The sequence below is a fragment of the Camelus dromedarius genome, chromosome X (assembly GCF_036321535.1).
Source record: "Camelus dromedarius isolate mCamDro1 chromosome X, mCamDro1.pat, whole genome shotgun sequence".
NCBI lineage: Eukaryota > Metazoa > Chordata > Mammalia > Artiodactyla > Camelidae > Camelus > Camelus dromedarius.
The window spans coordinates 107673840-107690754 of record NC_087472.1 but is presented as its reverse complement, the minus strand read 5'-3'; the positions used below and the strand labels follow the sequence as shown (position 1 = coordinate 107690754).

At 45.1% G+C, this 16915-nt stretch overlaps 1 protein-coding gene across 2 annotated transcripts in view; it reads left to right on the top strand.

Moving 5' to 3' along the window:
* Window positions 1-14322, top strand: part of CLCN4 (chloride voltage-gated channel 4) — a 64195-nt gene extending 49873 nt beyond the window's left edge. For both annotated transcript variants that reach the window (XM_031445965.2, XM_031445964.2), the window contains 2 exons: window positions 3888-4104; window positions 11073-14322. In XM_031445965.2, the coding sequence (XP_031301825.1) occupies window positions 3888-4104; window positions 11073-11163 (308 nt within the window). In that variant the 3' untranslated portion in view covers window positions 11164-14322. The remainder of the gene's footprint in view (window positions 1-3887; window positions 4105-11072) is intronic.
* Window positions 14323-16915: the final 2593 nt, after the last annotated feature.

Genomic DNA, 16915 nt, shown 5'->3' with positions numbered 1-16915 from the left:
AGAACGGTCAGTGAAGCAAATGAAGATTTTCTCTTACACATCATGTTTAAAATGGTATCAGTTGCTCACATGAAGCTGAAAAGTTTTGTTATTTTCTGTCCCTCTCTGGAATGCCAAACCATAGCCACTGTCTTTGTTCGAAAGCGATTAGTTAGCACCGCCTAGGAAACATGGCCCTCTTCACCATCACATACTAACACATGGGGCCAGATGTGGTCTTTGTTCAAATTCCTCGTAGATGGAACTTTACCTCTTGGGGCGCTTTGCAAATAGGAGGCCCTTTCTGTGCTATGCAGGCGTAGGCTCCTCTAGTCTTGAGTTCCACAGTTAAGTGAGGATGGATTCAGAGAGGACTCAGCGGGAAGCCGCAAAGATGATTAAAGGGATGGAAAGTTAGAGTTACAGACGACAGTCAAGGGAACTCTCATTTTTTTGGTCTGGTGGATAATTTAATGGTAATTCTCCAGCATGTGGAAGATGCTTACTTGCAGAAGGGGTCTCCATCGAGGACTGAACAAGAAGATACGTGTCAGATTGTTGGATGGGCTCTTTAGGGATAAAGAGGCTTCTTCCTGGGAGAGCCGCTGATTACTGGGACAGGCCCTGGGGAACAGTGCTGTCATCTGCATATTTCTGCTGGTGATGAAAACGTACATGACCTGTCCATGCCTCAGTAAACTATAACTTGATAAAATAATCTGCTTTTTCTTCTAAATAGATTTTTTTTTATCATATCACCTGTGTACTAACCACCACTATAGTTGCTTCCAATTGTCCATTTTAACCTTTCTTGTCAATTTACATCTGTTTTATGGAAACGTTTTAAATGAACAGGATGATAGATCATTACCTCCCTAAAAACAGTTAGAATTTCTCAACCTGAACAGTATTGACCTTGGGGCAGGATCATTCTTTGTTGAGAGGGGCTATCCTGTGCATTGTAGGATCACCCCTGCTCTCTACCCACTAGGTGCCTGTAGCAACCCCGTCCCCCAGTTATGACAACCAAAAATGTCTCCAGATACTGCCTTACGTCCCCTGAGGATGGGGATGGATTACTCCCAGTTGAGAACCATTGCTCTCAAGCTGTTATAATAACTTACTGGATATGTGATTATTTCCAGTCTTTTAAAATTTCTTGGCCTATCATAGTTTGTGAAATTGACTTGATCAACACTTTCCTAATTACCCTCTCTGCACCTGGCATTGTGATCGTAGTACTGCGAGAAAGTGGAATGTCAAGTTGAATGACCCTCGCAGGTGATCCTAAAATGGTCATTCTTCTTCAGGAGCTGTAGCCACTGATAATAGTCCTGGTAGAATACAACAACAAACCTCCTATACTAAAAATGGTTGTAAAAACAATTTAACCACATGATCTTTACAACAGAAATGAAGTTTTTAGCTTTTCAAAAGTGAAAGTACTACATACTTATAGAATGTTGGGGGAAATGAGAAGCAAAAGGGAAAATAAAAAAGGTACCTGCATTCTCAACACTGAAGAAGGCCATGGTTAATATTGAGTACATTTCCTTCTTGTCTTTTAGGCCTTTTACACATGTAATCGTTGGGCTAGCTTCTTTCTTCCTTTCTTTCTGTTTTGTTTTGTTTTTTTTGGGAGGGCTTCTTTTCTAACACAGGCTCCCATGAGTCCCTGGGGTCTGGGAATCTGTGCGGTTTGCTTGATCCTTTCACACAGGAACTGCTTCTCTCACGGAGCACCCACCGTGTGCAGGCGCTGTCCTGGGAGCTGGGAGCGCAGGGATGACAGAAGCCAGGCTCTGCCGTCTGTGAACTTACACGCTGTATAGTCTGTTGCAGGCATTTTGGTGACTGACGATTTCTTGTTCAAACTGGGAGAAGACAGTTCACCCTGGTTGAGAAGAACTGTCTTGCTGTTTCTTCCATTCATCAGCTTTTGGCCTGTACCCCCAAAGTTCAAGGCTTTAAGATAGGTCCTTGTAATACAGCTCCAAATTGGCGTGGCTGAGCCCGTGTGGAGAGAGCCGCACTCCCGCTCTTGGACTAGCAAGAAATGCAACTCTGTCTCCGGCTCTGACCCCAGCTGATGCTTTCGATTCTTATTCGGCAGCGGACAGCCCAAGACTTTCCTTCCTAATGCCTCCTCCGTGAAATAGGCTCTGTTCTACATGGCAGGCAGAGCCAAGTACGCTGACGCTCAGTAGACCTATTCACTTGTTGATTGATTGACGCATGTGTGTATTTGGCAAATATCTCTTTTGTGTTGACTGAATTCTAGGTGTTGTCCAGGCACTGGGAATGCACCAGGGACAAGAATTGATGGAGCTAGGTGCTGTTATCACAGCTTCTAACCCAATCAGTAGATTCAGAGGAAATAGAAGCTTGTTATTTATTTCAGCACGAGAACTGACAGTTTGCTAAGCTCTCTTTGGTTTTTTGAGGGGTTCAGCAAATCTGTGTGATCAGTTCTTGATGGGAGTTTGTGGCTTGATCCAATCCTGATGTTCAACCGGATTGTTGAAATAGATGGGTTTCCCATTACATGGGACTTTTAGAGAATCAATTGGTCTATGAAGATGAGCACTAAGTACGTGCTGACTGTTGCCACCTTAGTGCTTCAGGACAAAGCCATCTTGATTTAGGAGACAAGTGCGCATCTACATTTGAAAACAGGTTGTGCATCACTGTCATCTGGTATTTGTGGTTGAATCATACTCCATTTGATGTAACTCGATTGAACCTGACCCACATAACTGTGCAGGCATTTGCCCAGCAGGCCCTCTGTTCCCCTTTTAAACAGAGACCCCTTTTCAAACTCAGTCTGACCCCGAACACTGCCAGTTTTCCATTAGAGTACTATATTGCAATAAATGGCCTTAGAGCCAGCAGTTAGAATTTTATTTTTCAAAGAACAATATAGGTGAATGGTAGTCTTTGAGAAGGCAAAAAAAAATGTATTATAGAAACCAGGATCCATTTTAAAGCAAGCCTTGCTGTACATTTTTCCTAACCTTTTCCCATGAACCAAAAGAAAGATTAAAATTCCAACAGAAGGAAAATCGCCTTGGAGAAATATCTTGAGACCGATGGATTTATTTCATGTGTGACTTAAAATAGCCTGGGTTTCGAGTACTGCATAAAGCTGTATTTCTAATGAGTTCCTGTTACCCTCCTTTTCTGCAGCTTGCTCTCACACGGGCTTGCCTACAGATAGAAACAGGCTAATTGTTACCATAACAGTTTTACTGTCTTGCCTTGAGAAATCCACAGAATGGCCTATTTTTAAGAGAGGACTTCCAAGGGTGGGGATGCAGCTTTTCTAGGGCTATTTCTTTGGTCCCAAGGGTCACATTTGGGATTGAGCTGTATTTCTGGGCTGTGAGCCTGGCATGGTCCTATTGGTTTCTTGTTCCTTTCAGGATTTATAATGCCATTTGGGCCAGTTATATGTTTGTTTGTTAAAAAAAAAAACACCCCACAATGCATTAAGCTCATGGGGCAGCTAAGTGAGGCTTCCTTTCATGTCAAACTTCAGCCCCGATGAGGTGAAGGTGTGTCAGGACAGCACGGGAGAGGGTCCTGGGCCAGTGGGTGCTCCGGATTCTGGGCAGAAGCAGTGCTTTCCCCTCCAGGAGCCAGCCTGGTCAGACCCATGGTGTAAGACTTTGGCAGTGAGTGATCGTGGCACAGCAGGGGGTGCCTCGCATAGCATTAGCTTAAGAGAGAGAGAGATGCCAATTTCACAGATGTTTGGCCGAAGCCTCTCATTTGGAACATAGAGTTTGCCCTCTTAAACCCTTCTCCTTGGAATTCTGGGGAAGTTGTGTGTCGCTGTGGGGTTGGGGTCGGAGAGTGACTCCACAGGGGAGACTCACGTGCCTTGTCGTCCTGCTCACCCATTCCAGAGAATGCCAGACAGAGGCAGGAGGGCATCGTGAGCGACTCGGTCATGTACTTCACGGAGGAGCCCCCCGAGCTGCCGGCCAACAGCCCGCAGCCCCTGAAGCTGCGGCGCGTCCTGAACCTCAGCCCTTTCACGGTCACGGACCACACCCCCATGGAGACGGTGGTGGACATCTTCCGGAAGCTGGGGCTCCGCCAGTGCCTGGTGACACGGAGCGGGTGAGTGGCTGGACCGGGGGGGGGAGGCACGATGAGGGGGATGTGGGCTCAGCCCTTGAGGGACTGGCGGAGACTGGGATCAGGGTGCAGGGCTTGAAAGAGATGTCAGTAGGCTGTGGCGGGCCCAGGAGGAGGGGATGCCAGCGAGCTTGGGACTCAGGTTCCAGGTGGGGCTGCTGGCTCTGCCCTGAAGCTGAAGGTTGAGTCAAAAGAGGAGGAGCAAAAGGGGAGGGGCTGGGGCTCTTTTCCTTGTCCCCTCCTGCCCACTATGGTCCTGGTGCCAGAGAAGGTTCAGCCGGTCCTGCTGGAATGTGACACACGCGTCCCTCCAAATCACAGCGCTCTGCAGAAATGAGCCATGAGACTCTCAGGGCTGATGAGAAAAATAGGGTTTGGCGCACAGCACTCAACTGCTTCATCAGTGACACGTTTCAAAAAAGAGACAGGAACCTAGCAAAACACGGTAGGACATTTTACTCGTGTTATGGCTGAGAAATATATCCCCATGACAATAAAGATGTCACTGCACCTTGAGAGAGCCCTGTGGTTGGCTTGTGGGAGTGGCTGGGTATCCCCCTGCCCCTGGGTGTTCCCACCCGGGTGTAGTGTGCTGCGTTCTCCTGGACTTTCTTGTGGATGAAATCACCCATAAGCGAATGTGAAGTTCACCCTATAGGTCAGTCCATTGCAAACAACTTCATATTTTCAAACATCATGGCAGAGCTGGGAGATTGGGTGGCCCACAGCATCGTCCCTGCCATAGCAATATTGCTTTCACCTTGTGTTACCACGAACCAGGAAACCAGCCCTGCAGCCATCAAAGGCTTGGCAATGTGAGGGCTATAGTGCAGTGTAGCCATTCTTTGGGCTCAAGGGCTCGCGCTAAATTCCAGGGCCTCAAAAACTTGGGCAGAGGAAGAGATTGGCTCAGTCCAGGTAGCCTGGTACTAAGGATTTTCTGCTCAGGTTATTCCTTTATGGGCTAGGGTGGGAGGTGGGGTATGGGCCGTGGAGACATTGAATTTTGGCCTTTGTAGAGTCTCGAGGCTTAACTCTCTGATGTAGTTTATGGTTCCAAGCTAGCACACTCCACTTGACCCAGCAGGTCTCAACCAGGATGATTGGCTCCCCCAGAGATTTGGGGTGTTGTAAGTGGAGAGAGAGGGGATGCTACTGCCGGCATCCTGTGGGTAGAGGCCAGGGATGCTGTTTAACACCCTTCAGTGCACAGGACAGCCCTCATCAAAACAAAGAACCATCTGGCCCAGATGCCACTAGTGCTCCCTGGACTGATGCCCGTGAAAAGCACTCCTCACTCGGCTCTCTTCCCACGGCGGTTTAGAGCTCTGCACTGGGCTGACTGTGCACACGGACCCTGAGAACTCCTAGCCAACAAGATGACTGTCATGGTTAGCTCTGACTGCAGCTGGGGGTGTGTCGCACATGGAGGGGGCAATCAACAAAGAACAAATCAGCAAGTGTTCGAAGCTAGAGATCATTTCTGCTGGTAGTTTTAAAATGAACTCAGTGTTCCTCCAACTTGAGCAGGCATCGGAATCCCCTGGAGGAGTAAACCTCCAGGTTAAACCCAGAGTGCCCGCCCCACCTCCAGCCCGTGGTTACTGATCCCTCCAGTCTGGGGGGGCCCGAGAATGTGTATTTCTAACCAGCTCCCAGGTGCTGCTGCTGGTCGGTGTCCCCACTTTGCCAACTGCTGAAGCCCATTTCTGTACTTGAATTTCCAGCGCCTCGGCATCAATGCTGCTGTGATCACCCGTGTCGTCTCAAGTGTATAGCAGTTTCTCTTTTCCTTTAAAATAATAATCCAAACGTCAGTTATCATTGGAATTTCTAGTTCTGGCAGGAAATTCTGCCCTTGACGCCCGCTCACACCTCACGGAGCCCCATGAGGTTTTCCTGTGAAGATCTGGGTGCCGAAATTGGCTCCGAATGTTCTGTGAGAAAACACAATCGCACTCTCTCTCTCGCTCTACATATTTTAAACAAACACAGATGCTGATACGTTAGTGCTGGCAAGAGATCCTTGTTTGCGGGGCCTTTCATCTCCTCGGGCTTTCAGCCAGGGCAGACCCGGCTCAAGCCAGCTCGTGTTTTTGATGAATTCCGTCGCCATGTGCCTTCCCTGCTCTCTGCTGAGAAGCCCAGCTCGTACCCTTGACTTGTGTTGTCTGCAGGACTTCTCAGGGCCTGGGCTCCAAGGTAGTCGTGGAACCAGACCAGGGGCCAGAGAAATCTTGGTCTCCATAAGGCCGGAGTCTAGAAACCTCCAGTGGCCAAGAGTGAATTTGGCATTTTCCCCACAGAGGATCTAGAAAGAAGCAGTGAGCAGGGGAGATGGTGTCAGCTTTCCCCACGCCCTGCTAGGTGGGCCTCGGGGACCTGGATGGGGTGGCCTCACCAGAGCCCAGCGTCTCTAATATGAATTATGTTCATGGTCACAGATCAGCGTTCATCATTCCCCAGGTTCAATTGAACTGCTATCCAAAGGGGCTGGAAGTTTAAACACTTGATTTATATCAAGTAGGACATTCACACCTCGAACGAACCCTGCTGGGTTTAATGCTCCCTCCTTCTGGAAGGATATTCAGCTTTCTTCTTTTTTGATAATTATTGTTGCAGGCTAGGGCACAGTTTATGCCCGAACCCAAGGCAGCTCCTGAATTCAGATTTCCCCAGAACCATTGTAACCAGCTTGACTTCCAGATGCTGTAGTTACCAAGCTTTAAGATGGGCTTGTCAGGACTGCAGATGCTTGATCTTTTGCTGTTGTCTCCAGGATGAATAGAAGGAAGCAAAAAACAGGCTTTACTGATATGGGAGGAGTATCTGTGTGTGTGTTACAGTAAAGTTCTTATCACTTTGCAGGTGCTAACAAGTTGTATTTTTTTCAAAGCAACATTGGTTTAATCAGCATCTTACTGAGCATCTCTGAGTGAGAACTGGAGAAGGCTCCAAAAGTGTAAAAAAAAATCAAGGAGCTTGTTATCTACCAAGGAACAGGGATGTAATCCAATTTGAGTGATGTTCCCCAGGTATTCCAGAGGGCAGTGTCCTAAGCCAGGCTTTCAAGTAGAAAATAAATGTCTGAAAGGACAAAAGAGTGTTTTAAGCTGAGGGACTGTCTACTGTTGGCAGCCGCCAGCAGCGGAAGTCCTCCCACTGTGGATGGAAAGGTGTTCCACCTTTGTGGCCCATACTGCTCACACACACTGCTACTTCTCTGATGATCACAGCTTTCTTAGCATCTTATAGACGTGAGCTGCTTTCCGTATAACTATTCCTTTTTGATTATAAAGGGAGTTAGTTGAAGAACTGTTGTGGACTGAGTTGTGCACCCCCCCAATTCATCAGGTGAAGCCCTAACCTCCATTGTGATTGTATTTGGAGATGGGGTCCTTAAGGAGGTAATTAAGGTTAAGTGAGGTCATAACAGTGGGGCCCAAATCTGATAGGACTGGTGTCCTTAGCTAAAGAGGAGACACCAGGAATGCTTGAACAGAGAAAAAGGCCATGTGAGGACATGGCAAAATGGCGGCTGTCTGCAAGCCAAGGAGAGAGGCCTCTGGAGAAACCAAAGCCGCCAGCACCTTGATCTTGGCCTTCCAGCATCCAGAACTGTGAGAACATGCATTTCTGTTGCTAAGTCACCTCATCTGTGGTGCTGTGTTAGGGCAGTCCAGGCTGACTGCTCAGACTCAGCTTGGAGGATTTAGTACAATAGCATCTTGTTTTATGGAACATCTTAGATTTTACTGTATTTCTATAAATTTTAGAAATATATTTACTCAGCCATAAACAAGAATGAAATTAATGCCATTTGCAGCAACATGGATGGACCTAGAGATGATCATATTAAGTGAAGTCAGTTAGACAGAGAAAGACAAATATCATATGATAGCACTTATGTGTGGAATCTAAGAAAAATGATGCAAGTTCTATTTACAAACCAAAAACAGACTCACAGACATAGAAAACAAACTGTGGCTACCAAAGGGGAAAGGGTGGGGAAGGATAAATTAGGAGTTTGGGATAAACAGATACACATTACTATATATAAAATAGATCAACAAGGTCCTACTGTATAGCACAGGGAACTATATTCCATTTCTTGTAACAACCTTTAATGAAAAAGAATATGAAAATGAATATATGTATGCATATGAATGACTGGGACGTTGTGCTGTACACCAGACATTGACACATTGTAACTGACTATATGCTTCAATTAAAAAAAAAGAAAATATATGTACATATATGTATAACTGAATCGCTTTGCTGTACACCTGAAACTAACACGGTAAATCAACTACACTTCAATAAAAAATCTTTAAAAATTTTAAAAGAATAAGAAGAGAAATGTATTTAAAAGAGTATATGAGCTTGGTTAAAGTCAGGTCTCTCTAAACAGCTGGAACGAGAACAATTCCTGGCTCTGTCCTTCTCCACCACCCCCTCCCATCAGGCAACCACTTTCTTCTCACTTAAGAATCTCATTTTCTTTAATAGACTTTATTTTTTGAGTAGTTTTAGGTTTACAGAAAAATGGAGGAGAAGGTGCAAAGAGTTCTCTTATCCCCTCACAGTTTCTCTTACTGTTAATGCCTTGCATTTGTGTGATATATTTGTTGCTGTTGATGAGGCAGAAATGATATGTTATTATTGACTACCATCCATCATTTACATTAAGATTTACTCTTGGTGTGGTACATCCTGTGGGTTTGGACAGGTGTATAATGACATGTATCCACCATTGCGGTATCATGAAGAATAGTTTGCCTGCCCTAAGAATCCTCTGTGACCACCTACTTGTCCCTCCCTCCCCCGAGCCCAGGGGAACCACTGATCCTTTGACTGTCTCCATAGTTTTGCCTTTTCCAGAATGTCGTAGAGTTAGAATCACACAGTGTGTGATCTTCTCAGATGGGCTTTTTTCATTTAGTGATGTGCATTTCAACTTGTGCCGTGCCTTTTCCTGGCTCATTTCTTTTTAATGCTGAGTAATATTCCATTGTCTGGAAGTACCGGTTTGTTTATTCATTCACCTATTAAAGGACATCTTGGTTCCTTCCAAGTTTTGGCCATTACGTATGAAGCATACATCTTCTAAGAGTAAGGACAGTCTTACATAACTGCTAAGCTGTAATTGCACAATATTAATAATAACGTATCATTCAATATCGAGCTCAAATTTCAATCCAGAATTCATTCAAGGTTCACACATTGGATTTGGTTGTTTTGCCTCTTTAGTCTTTTGTTCTAGAACAGTTCCCTACCTTTTTTAGTTTGTTATTTATGACATCTTTTAAAAAAGAGTCCAGATCAGTAGTCCCACATTCTGAATTTGTTTGATTGCTTCCTCATGGTTTGATTTGGTTTAAGTAGTTTTGGGCAACATGCCAGTGTAGATGATGTCATAGTGTCAGCTTTTCCGACTTTGTTGGTGATAAGCTCCGTCACTGAGATGAGGTGGGGATGGCCGGAGCCCTCCATTGTAAAGGGACATTTTTCTCTTTGTATGTAATCAGTGGAGGGATACTTTGAGACCATGGGAATTTTCTGTTTTCCAGCAACCATTTACCCAGTGGTTTTGGAATCCATTGATAATTATTGACTAAACTAATTTTTAGCACTGGGGGTTGCAAGATACTGACTTTCTAATTCTGTCCTGCTTGTTACATTCCCCTCAATCTTTTTGTGTGTGTGTGATTATCAGGTTAGTCATGTCACTTTCTTTCAGTGTTTTGTCATCTGTATTGTCATTATTCTTTTCATTCAGCATGCTTTTCAAGGCCCCTTTTGCTACTTTCCTCTCACTTTCTATTAGTAAGAGATGAGTTTAACAGTTTGGCTTTAATTAAATAAATGACAGTGTATTGCAATTGTTTTCTGCTTTGTTGGTATGTCATCATTTTACACAGATACAGGGTGGACACCTGTCATTGTAATAGCTTTACTCCTCTATTCCCCTCTTCCTGGAGTTATGGTGAGCAGCATCTTGCAAACTAATTTGGCAGTGGAACTTTTTTCCTCCAAAGAATTTATGTACATCCCCTTCTTTAAAACCTTTTGCTTTCCCCAAGGGGCATGATTTGACCCCAGCAGGTGATCACTGAAGTATTTAATAAAATCGAGAGTGAGTCAAGGGCTGCTGTGAACAGTTGTGCAAGTGTGTATGTGTGATCTAGGGGTACGTTTACCTTGTCATGTTTGTCAACGGTGCTCCCTGGAGTTGAGCAGTGTACAGTCTAGGTGGCCCTATACCAGGGACCCTGGCATTGTTTTTGTAAGTTGAAAGCCATGGAATTTTGGAAGAGGAAGTAATTTACATATATGGTCAGAAGTGAATGTCAAACTTTACCCTTCCAGTAATACTTAAAACATATTATACCTAAAATATCTGATACTTGGAATTTCTGCAGTGTGGTTAAGTTTTGACAATGGCTTTCATAAGCCCTTTTTAATTGATTATAGTCTTGAAATTTAGGGGAGTGTATTAGTCATCGTAGGCTTACTGTTGTAATAAACAAGCCTACAGTCTTAGTGGCCTAACACAGTAAAGGTTAATTTTTCTCCCCTGTCACTCACATCCAGCGTGGGTTGCAGCAGGCATGGGCTCTGTCCCACACGGTCATTCACGGACCCAGGTCTTTGAATCTGATGGCTCCTAATTCAGCCCTCTGTGACCTCAGAGTCCTTCTCTGGCTCCTCTGCCTCCGGCTGGCAGATGAGAGAGAGTGAGGAAATGTGCAGGTGCCTGGGAGGGGCATCTCTCCCCTCTACCCACATGCCATTGGCCAGAGCTCACTCCATTGGCTCCACCCATCCACAGGGGGACACTGGGAAATGTCTCTCTGTGTGTCCGGGTGGGCGGGGCACTGGGGATTAGGGACAGGCATGAGTCAGTATTGCAAGGCTGACCTCTTTGTTCTATTTTGTTTCTTTTCCAGGAGACTTCTTGGCATCATCACGAAAAAGGATGTTCTGAGACATATGGCCCAGATGGCAAACCAGGACCCTGAATCCATCATGTTTAATTAGAAACAAGATGGCAGTTATTTTAAGAAAAACACAACAGTGTCATTTTAAAAGAAATAAAACAAATGATATGTTATTACCCTAATGAACAATCATGCACTGGGGGCAGCGGAAAAAAGCTTGGTTTGATAGGCGGGGAAGAAGAATGAAACTTAAAAAAAAAGACATCAATGAGTAGGCATTTTATAGCTTTAACCCCTTATGAGTTTCAAGCTGTGTTTCTTAATGAGTTGAGTAACTGCCATGGGGGCATGTGGGTGGGTACAAATGATGTGGTTTGTCCAGGAACACGGAACACAATGGCTGAGTCAAGAAACATTTGCCCCTTCTGCTGAAGACTGATGTTGATGAAGCTTTGAGCCTGAAAGGCCAAGGGGTACTGGTGTGTCAGCCTCCTTATTTATTGGTTCCTGAGGTTTTGCTGCTATGTTACTGAATCAGACTAAAGATATCTGCACTTCCTTTGTTGGAGAAGAAAAAGAAATTAAATGTGAAAGCTACAAGTATGCCAGTAGGTTCACTCATGACCGTCCATTGCTGGCTCCTGTTCTCAGTGTATTATTTTGCTTATCCATCAGTTTCTGAACCAATGTCAGGCCACCTGCCACGTTGAATATGAAGAAATCATCTCTGTCTGCAAGCCCAGCATCTTGGGACTGCATGATGAACTGTTGGAGCCTTTCGTGCTGCACTTTGTTTCCTGCCATGAAAAGGGCTTCATCCTTATTTTGAGGGTATACGTACCCATCATTGATTTGCATCCCCCACTGCATTTGCTTCCTCTATTTATTGCTGTTGCCTGTGCATCTTAAATATGGATCAGTGTAGCACTTTCCATGGGCCATAGCCTATATTCTGCCAGCGTGCCATAGTGGCTTTAATCTCCAAACAGCGTATACAAGAGTCAAAACAGGCTACCCTGTTTTGTTACTACTTATTTTTCCTCTCAGATCTTATTAAATACGGCTGCAGAGAGGAAGAGGCATACGATTTCTCAGTGGGAACTCCTCCAAATGGATTGCAAGAGAAGTACCAAAATTGATTCTAAATCTGTTCCATTCTCTTCTCTGTAGGATGCAAAACAGCCAGCTTTATAAGCATGCCCTTTCATACTAGCAATCAAAGCGCAGAAGGACAGAGTTAAATTCTAGACAGCCAATTTGAGCATGGGGCATCTCTGTATTGAATGTAATGATACATTTATTCTTTTAGTCAGGACTTCTGTCCTGTCCGTGGGAAAGAATTAAGCTGTGGTTTTCAGGTCCATTGTGTGATCCCATTGGCCCTTGCACTTTCGTCTTTGTTCTTCCCTTTTCACTGAGTCATCCTTATCCCTTTCAATCTCATCATTGGATACCGATATATCAGGTGTGCATTTGGCTGCAAATAATAGGAAACTGATCACACAATGAAGAGCTGAATAAGAAACCGGGAGGTGGGCACTCAGGACTGTCTTCCTTCTAGATCACTGAGGACCCACACTGGTATTTTTTCCCACCAGCCTTACCCGTTGTCCTTTGGCTTATTGCCTCATAGTCATAAGATGGTTACTGCACCAACAGGTCTGATGTCTGCTTTCTAAGCAAAAAGAAGGAGGAAAAGGCAAGTGACAAGGTGCAAATGTCTATATCGGGAAAGCAGAGCTTTCCCAGAGACGCTCAGCTTACATCCATTGGCTAGAATTCCATCACGTGGCTCCCCTAGCTGCACGTGAGTCTGGGAAGGAAAATATTTAGCTAAGTAGCCGTATTACTCTGAGTGAAATGGAGATTCTCTGAGTAAGGGAGGGGGATTGGTCCTTGGGAGGAGAATACTTGTCTGCTCTGTTGGATGCTGTGACTGTGTCCCTGTCCTTGTCCTGCCTGCCCTCTTCACTCTCTTGCTGACCTCCTCCAGATGCTCTCTTATAACATTATAGTTCCTCACTTCTCTTGCATTTGATGTAGAATTCCCAATCAGAATCCATCATTTCTTAACCCTTGTAAGAATGTTCATTTTGGATAAAAATCTAGCTATCAGAATTTTGATGAGACTTCTAGTTGATAGAAGGAAATATACTGAAATGCTTCACCTGACTTAAAGAAGTGTAAGTCAGATCAGGCTGACAAATGATGGAAAATCTGTTTCTGTAATCAATTGGCCTCCAAAATAATATCAGGTAGCCACTTCCATGTGGAAAGATCAGCGTATAGTACAGAATATAATCTTTGGCCCTGTAATAGAATGAAATTTTGTTGTCTGGTTCACAGCACGTAAGTACTGAGTAACGGATCCTAATATTAGTGTTGCTTTTGGGGTTTCCATGGAACAATGTGAATGAAGCTGGAGTCTCCTGGACTTTCAGTCCTAAAAAGTCTTCACTGAGCTCTCCTGCGCTGGCTTCCTGAAGAGTCTTAGTCATAGCCTGGCTTTCTACAATCCAGGACACCCCGTGAGCTGAAACAGGGAGCTTCAGAGGAGACACGAAACAGGGAACAGATAGCCAAAGGTCAGTGAAACTGCAGAATCCCCCCTCCTCCAGCTGAGGCTGGGGAGAGGGAGGCGGGGGTTGACTCTGGGCCAAGGTCATGGAGGGGACTTGCATCCTCTCCCCAGTATTAGCGTGGAGATGCCCGCGGGGTTCAGGCTCTTCTTAACAGAGCCCAGCGTCAGGCAGGCAGGTTGAGGCCAGGGTAGGGGGCTTGCAGAGTGACTACCAGAGCCAGCCGCCCGCCTCTCCTGGAGCCCTGACTCAGCCACCCGCGCCAGCCTCAGACAAACTTGCTGGAGAATGTGCTGCTGGGCCCCTCTGTCACTTCCTTGGAGTATGCGGGGGGGGGGGGGGGGGGATTCCGAAGGTGTTCGCTGTATCCGAATGTAGAGCTTCATCCGCGATACCTGGTGATGTGATGAACAAGACAAGTAGAACCGGGATGTGGAGGCGAAACAAGCCTTTCTCAGAATACTGGTTTTTTTCTTTTTCCAGAACCAAAGGTCGTAGAAATTTGTAGAACTTTCTGGATTCTTTCGGAATCGGTTTTTTAATGTGAATAAATATAAATACATCATGGAAAAGGAGTTCTGTAACAAGGCACATCAATCTACTTCTTGCTCTCCTTTTCTATTACTGAGGAAATGTGTTGTGGAAGGACAGACAGCAAATAAACAGCCTCCCGAAAGTGACATGTGAATTTCTTGTGTTTTTCAGCGCATCCCGTGGGAATGGAGATGGGCATGTGGCTTTGATGGAAAAGCAGGCTTGCTAGAAGCAAAGCAGTATTCAGTGTTTGCTGTTAGTTAGAACCAGGCAATCTCAAAGTTCTCTATTCGGTCCTTCCTGACGACCTTACAAAGGAGATGACATGCCAATAGATATTTTTTTTCCGGCCCTAATAAGTCACAGAAACTGAAACATTTCCAGCAGTTTGTTTCACTTAGGTGAGAACTGGTTACTTTAAATTATCAACATGTGCGAATTCTGTTCAGTATTCATTATTCAGATGCTGAGCTGGAAAAGGTGAGAAACCCCAGGAGGAGAACGATTGAATTTCAAGTAATTGTAATATTATGTCTTCATTTTAATTCCACGTGGGCACTGCTCTGTCAGACTCAGCTTCTAACCTTTGAAACGGTTGATATGAGGGGGCAGGCTGTTTATCTAACTTGGGGAACATTAAATAGACTCCATTTTCACCAGCGCGGTCATAACTATTTGCTGTCCCAGTTGGGCTGGAAAGGAGGCTGCGTGCAACTATTATGAGACGTATTCACATTTGGTGTTGGAACGACCACAGAGCAATGTGGGTTTTTTTTTTAATCGTAACACTCCGTGTAAACATTGGCACCTTACTAAACACATGTTTGAAGTCTATTTTTAAAAAGAGAACACAGAGTCCTCAAGAAGCATGTTGTAAATGGAAGGGAGACTGATTTCACAGCCTCTCACTACCCAGTGGAGCCTCGAGACTGGGTTCTGCTGAGGTACCCGGCAAAGTTCAAGATACAGTCTCAAGATGGTCATGCAAGATTGTGACATCTGTTCAGTCAGCTTTAAAATCCATCCTGCTTAGCCTGCTGGGTTTGAATTATGTCCTGCCTCACCAGCTTTTTATTTAGAAATTTTCAACTTTGCAGAAAATTTGAAAACCAAACACCAGCATAAAGACTGCCCATACATCTTGTCCCCGGGGCTGGCATCCTCCCCTGTCAGACGGGTCTCCCCTCACTGCCTCCCCTCACTGGAAATTAAACTTTGTGTTGTTAAAGGACGTACTATACTTTAATGATCAGACTCCTAAAAGATAACCCAGGTTGAGCCAACCGTCTTTCTCTCCGACTCTTCCTGTGGTCATTCCCCACCCAAAACAAAATGAAACAAAGCAAACAAAATAAGGAAGATCTAAGATCTCTTAAGGGATGTAAAACAAAACAAAACAAACAAAAAAACAACCCTCACTGACTCCAAATTAATGGGAAATTATTAGAAAAGAGACCACTTAGTAGGAAATTCCATTTCTCAGTGGCTTTATATGGACATCTGAGCAGAGGAGCACAAATACGCACGGATGCTAAATAATTGATTAGCTTCAGATTTGGAGCAAGAGTTCCTGCAACACAAGACTGTGTGTAACTTGCTTCTTTTTCCAACAACGTAAAACCCAATGGACACCACACTTCCAGACAGAGAAAGCTCTCCCCAGCCTGGTGTTAATGTGGAAATAAGTCTCATTAAGCAAAACTCATGAAGACCCGCCTTTTACGGGCCTTGGCTGTGTCCTTTCAACATGATGTAGTTAAAAGCCAGAAGGAGAGAGAAAACCAACAGGATTTGCCTGAAAAGCCACAATCCATCAGTTTTAATTCTGGGGATTTAGCTAGAGCTAACCAGAATGGCCTTGCAAATACATGTCCAGGTCAGGTGGGCGTCTTCCGGGGCTTTTATGAGTTGAGACAGGTCCAGAAACTTCCACGGCCTCCCGGGACATCACTCTCCGGCAGAGCACAGGGGAGCCTGGCGGGCCTGTTGTTACAGTGCTTCCCCAGTTCATTGGTAGTTAATTGGCTAGAAAGAAGCTACCATCTGTGAAGGCAAATAGGGAGCATCTATTTCTGGCAGTTCCTCAACGCTGCATTTCATTAGAGAAATGGCTTTTTCTTGCCGAATGAGCAATAACCAAAGAGCACCTTGCGGGGATTTCCAATCCCCTTTGGTCAGGGTTTGGCTTCCAGAACGGAGGGAGCAATTTCTATGTGATTCCAGCATTTGTCATGGAACACATATTTCAAAGATTAAACAGCCGTCCTCAATCCAAACAGATTCTGTCAGAGAAATTGAAAACACACCCGTACGTGCTCGTCCCGCAGGCCGTCTGACGGGTTGAGTCCGGAGGATGCTTGCTGGAAGTGGTACATTCCTTCCTTCCGCGGGGCTCCAGGTTCCCTTCTTGCCCTCATGCTCTCTCTCAGGGCTTCTACCTGTTTCCCACTGTTGCTGACCCAAGCGGAAATTGGAGCTAGCTTCCTTCTGCTGAACAGTTTTCCTTTTTTGACATTTCTCAAACTTCAGTCTTTCCCCGGAAAGTCTAATGTGTTTCCAGGACTGGCTGTAGGTGGTTTACATGATCACCAAGGAACTCTCTCTAGGGAGTTGCCAAGTGCCAAGTTGCTCCAAGGGGTAGGGGTCTCAAAGAGTGGGGAGAACTAGCTGGTCTGCATGCAGTGGGCATGCGGTTCCCAAAGTGTTTCCAGGATACAGTGTTTCTGCCGGATGCTGCTG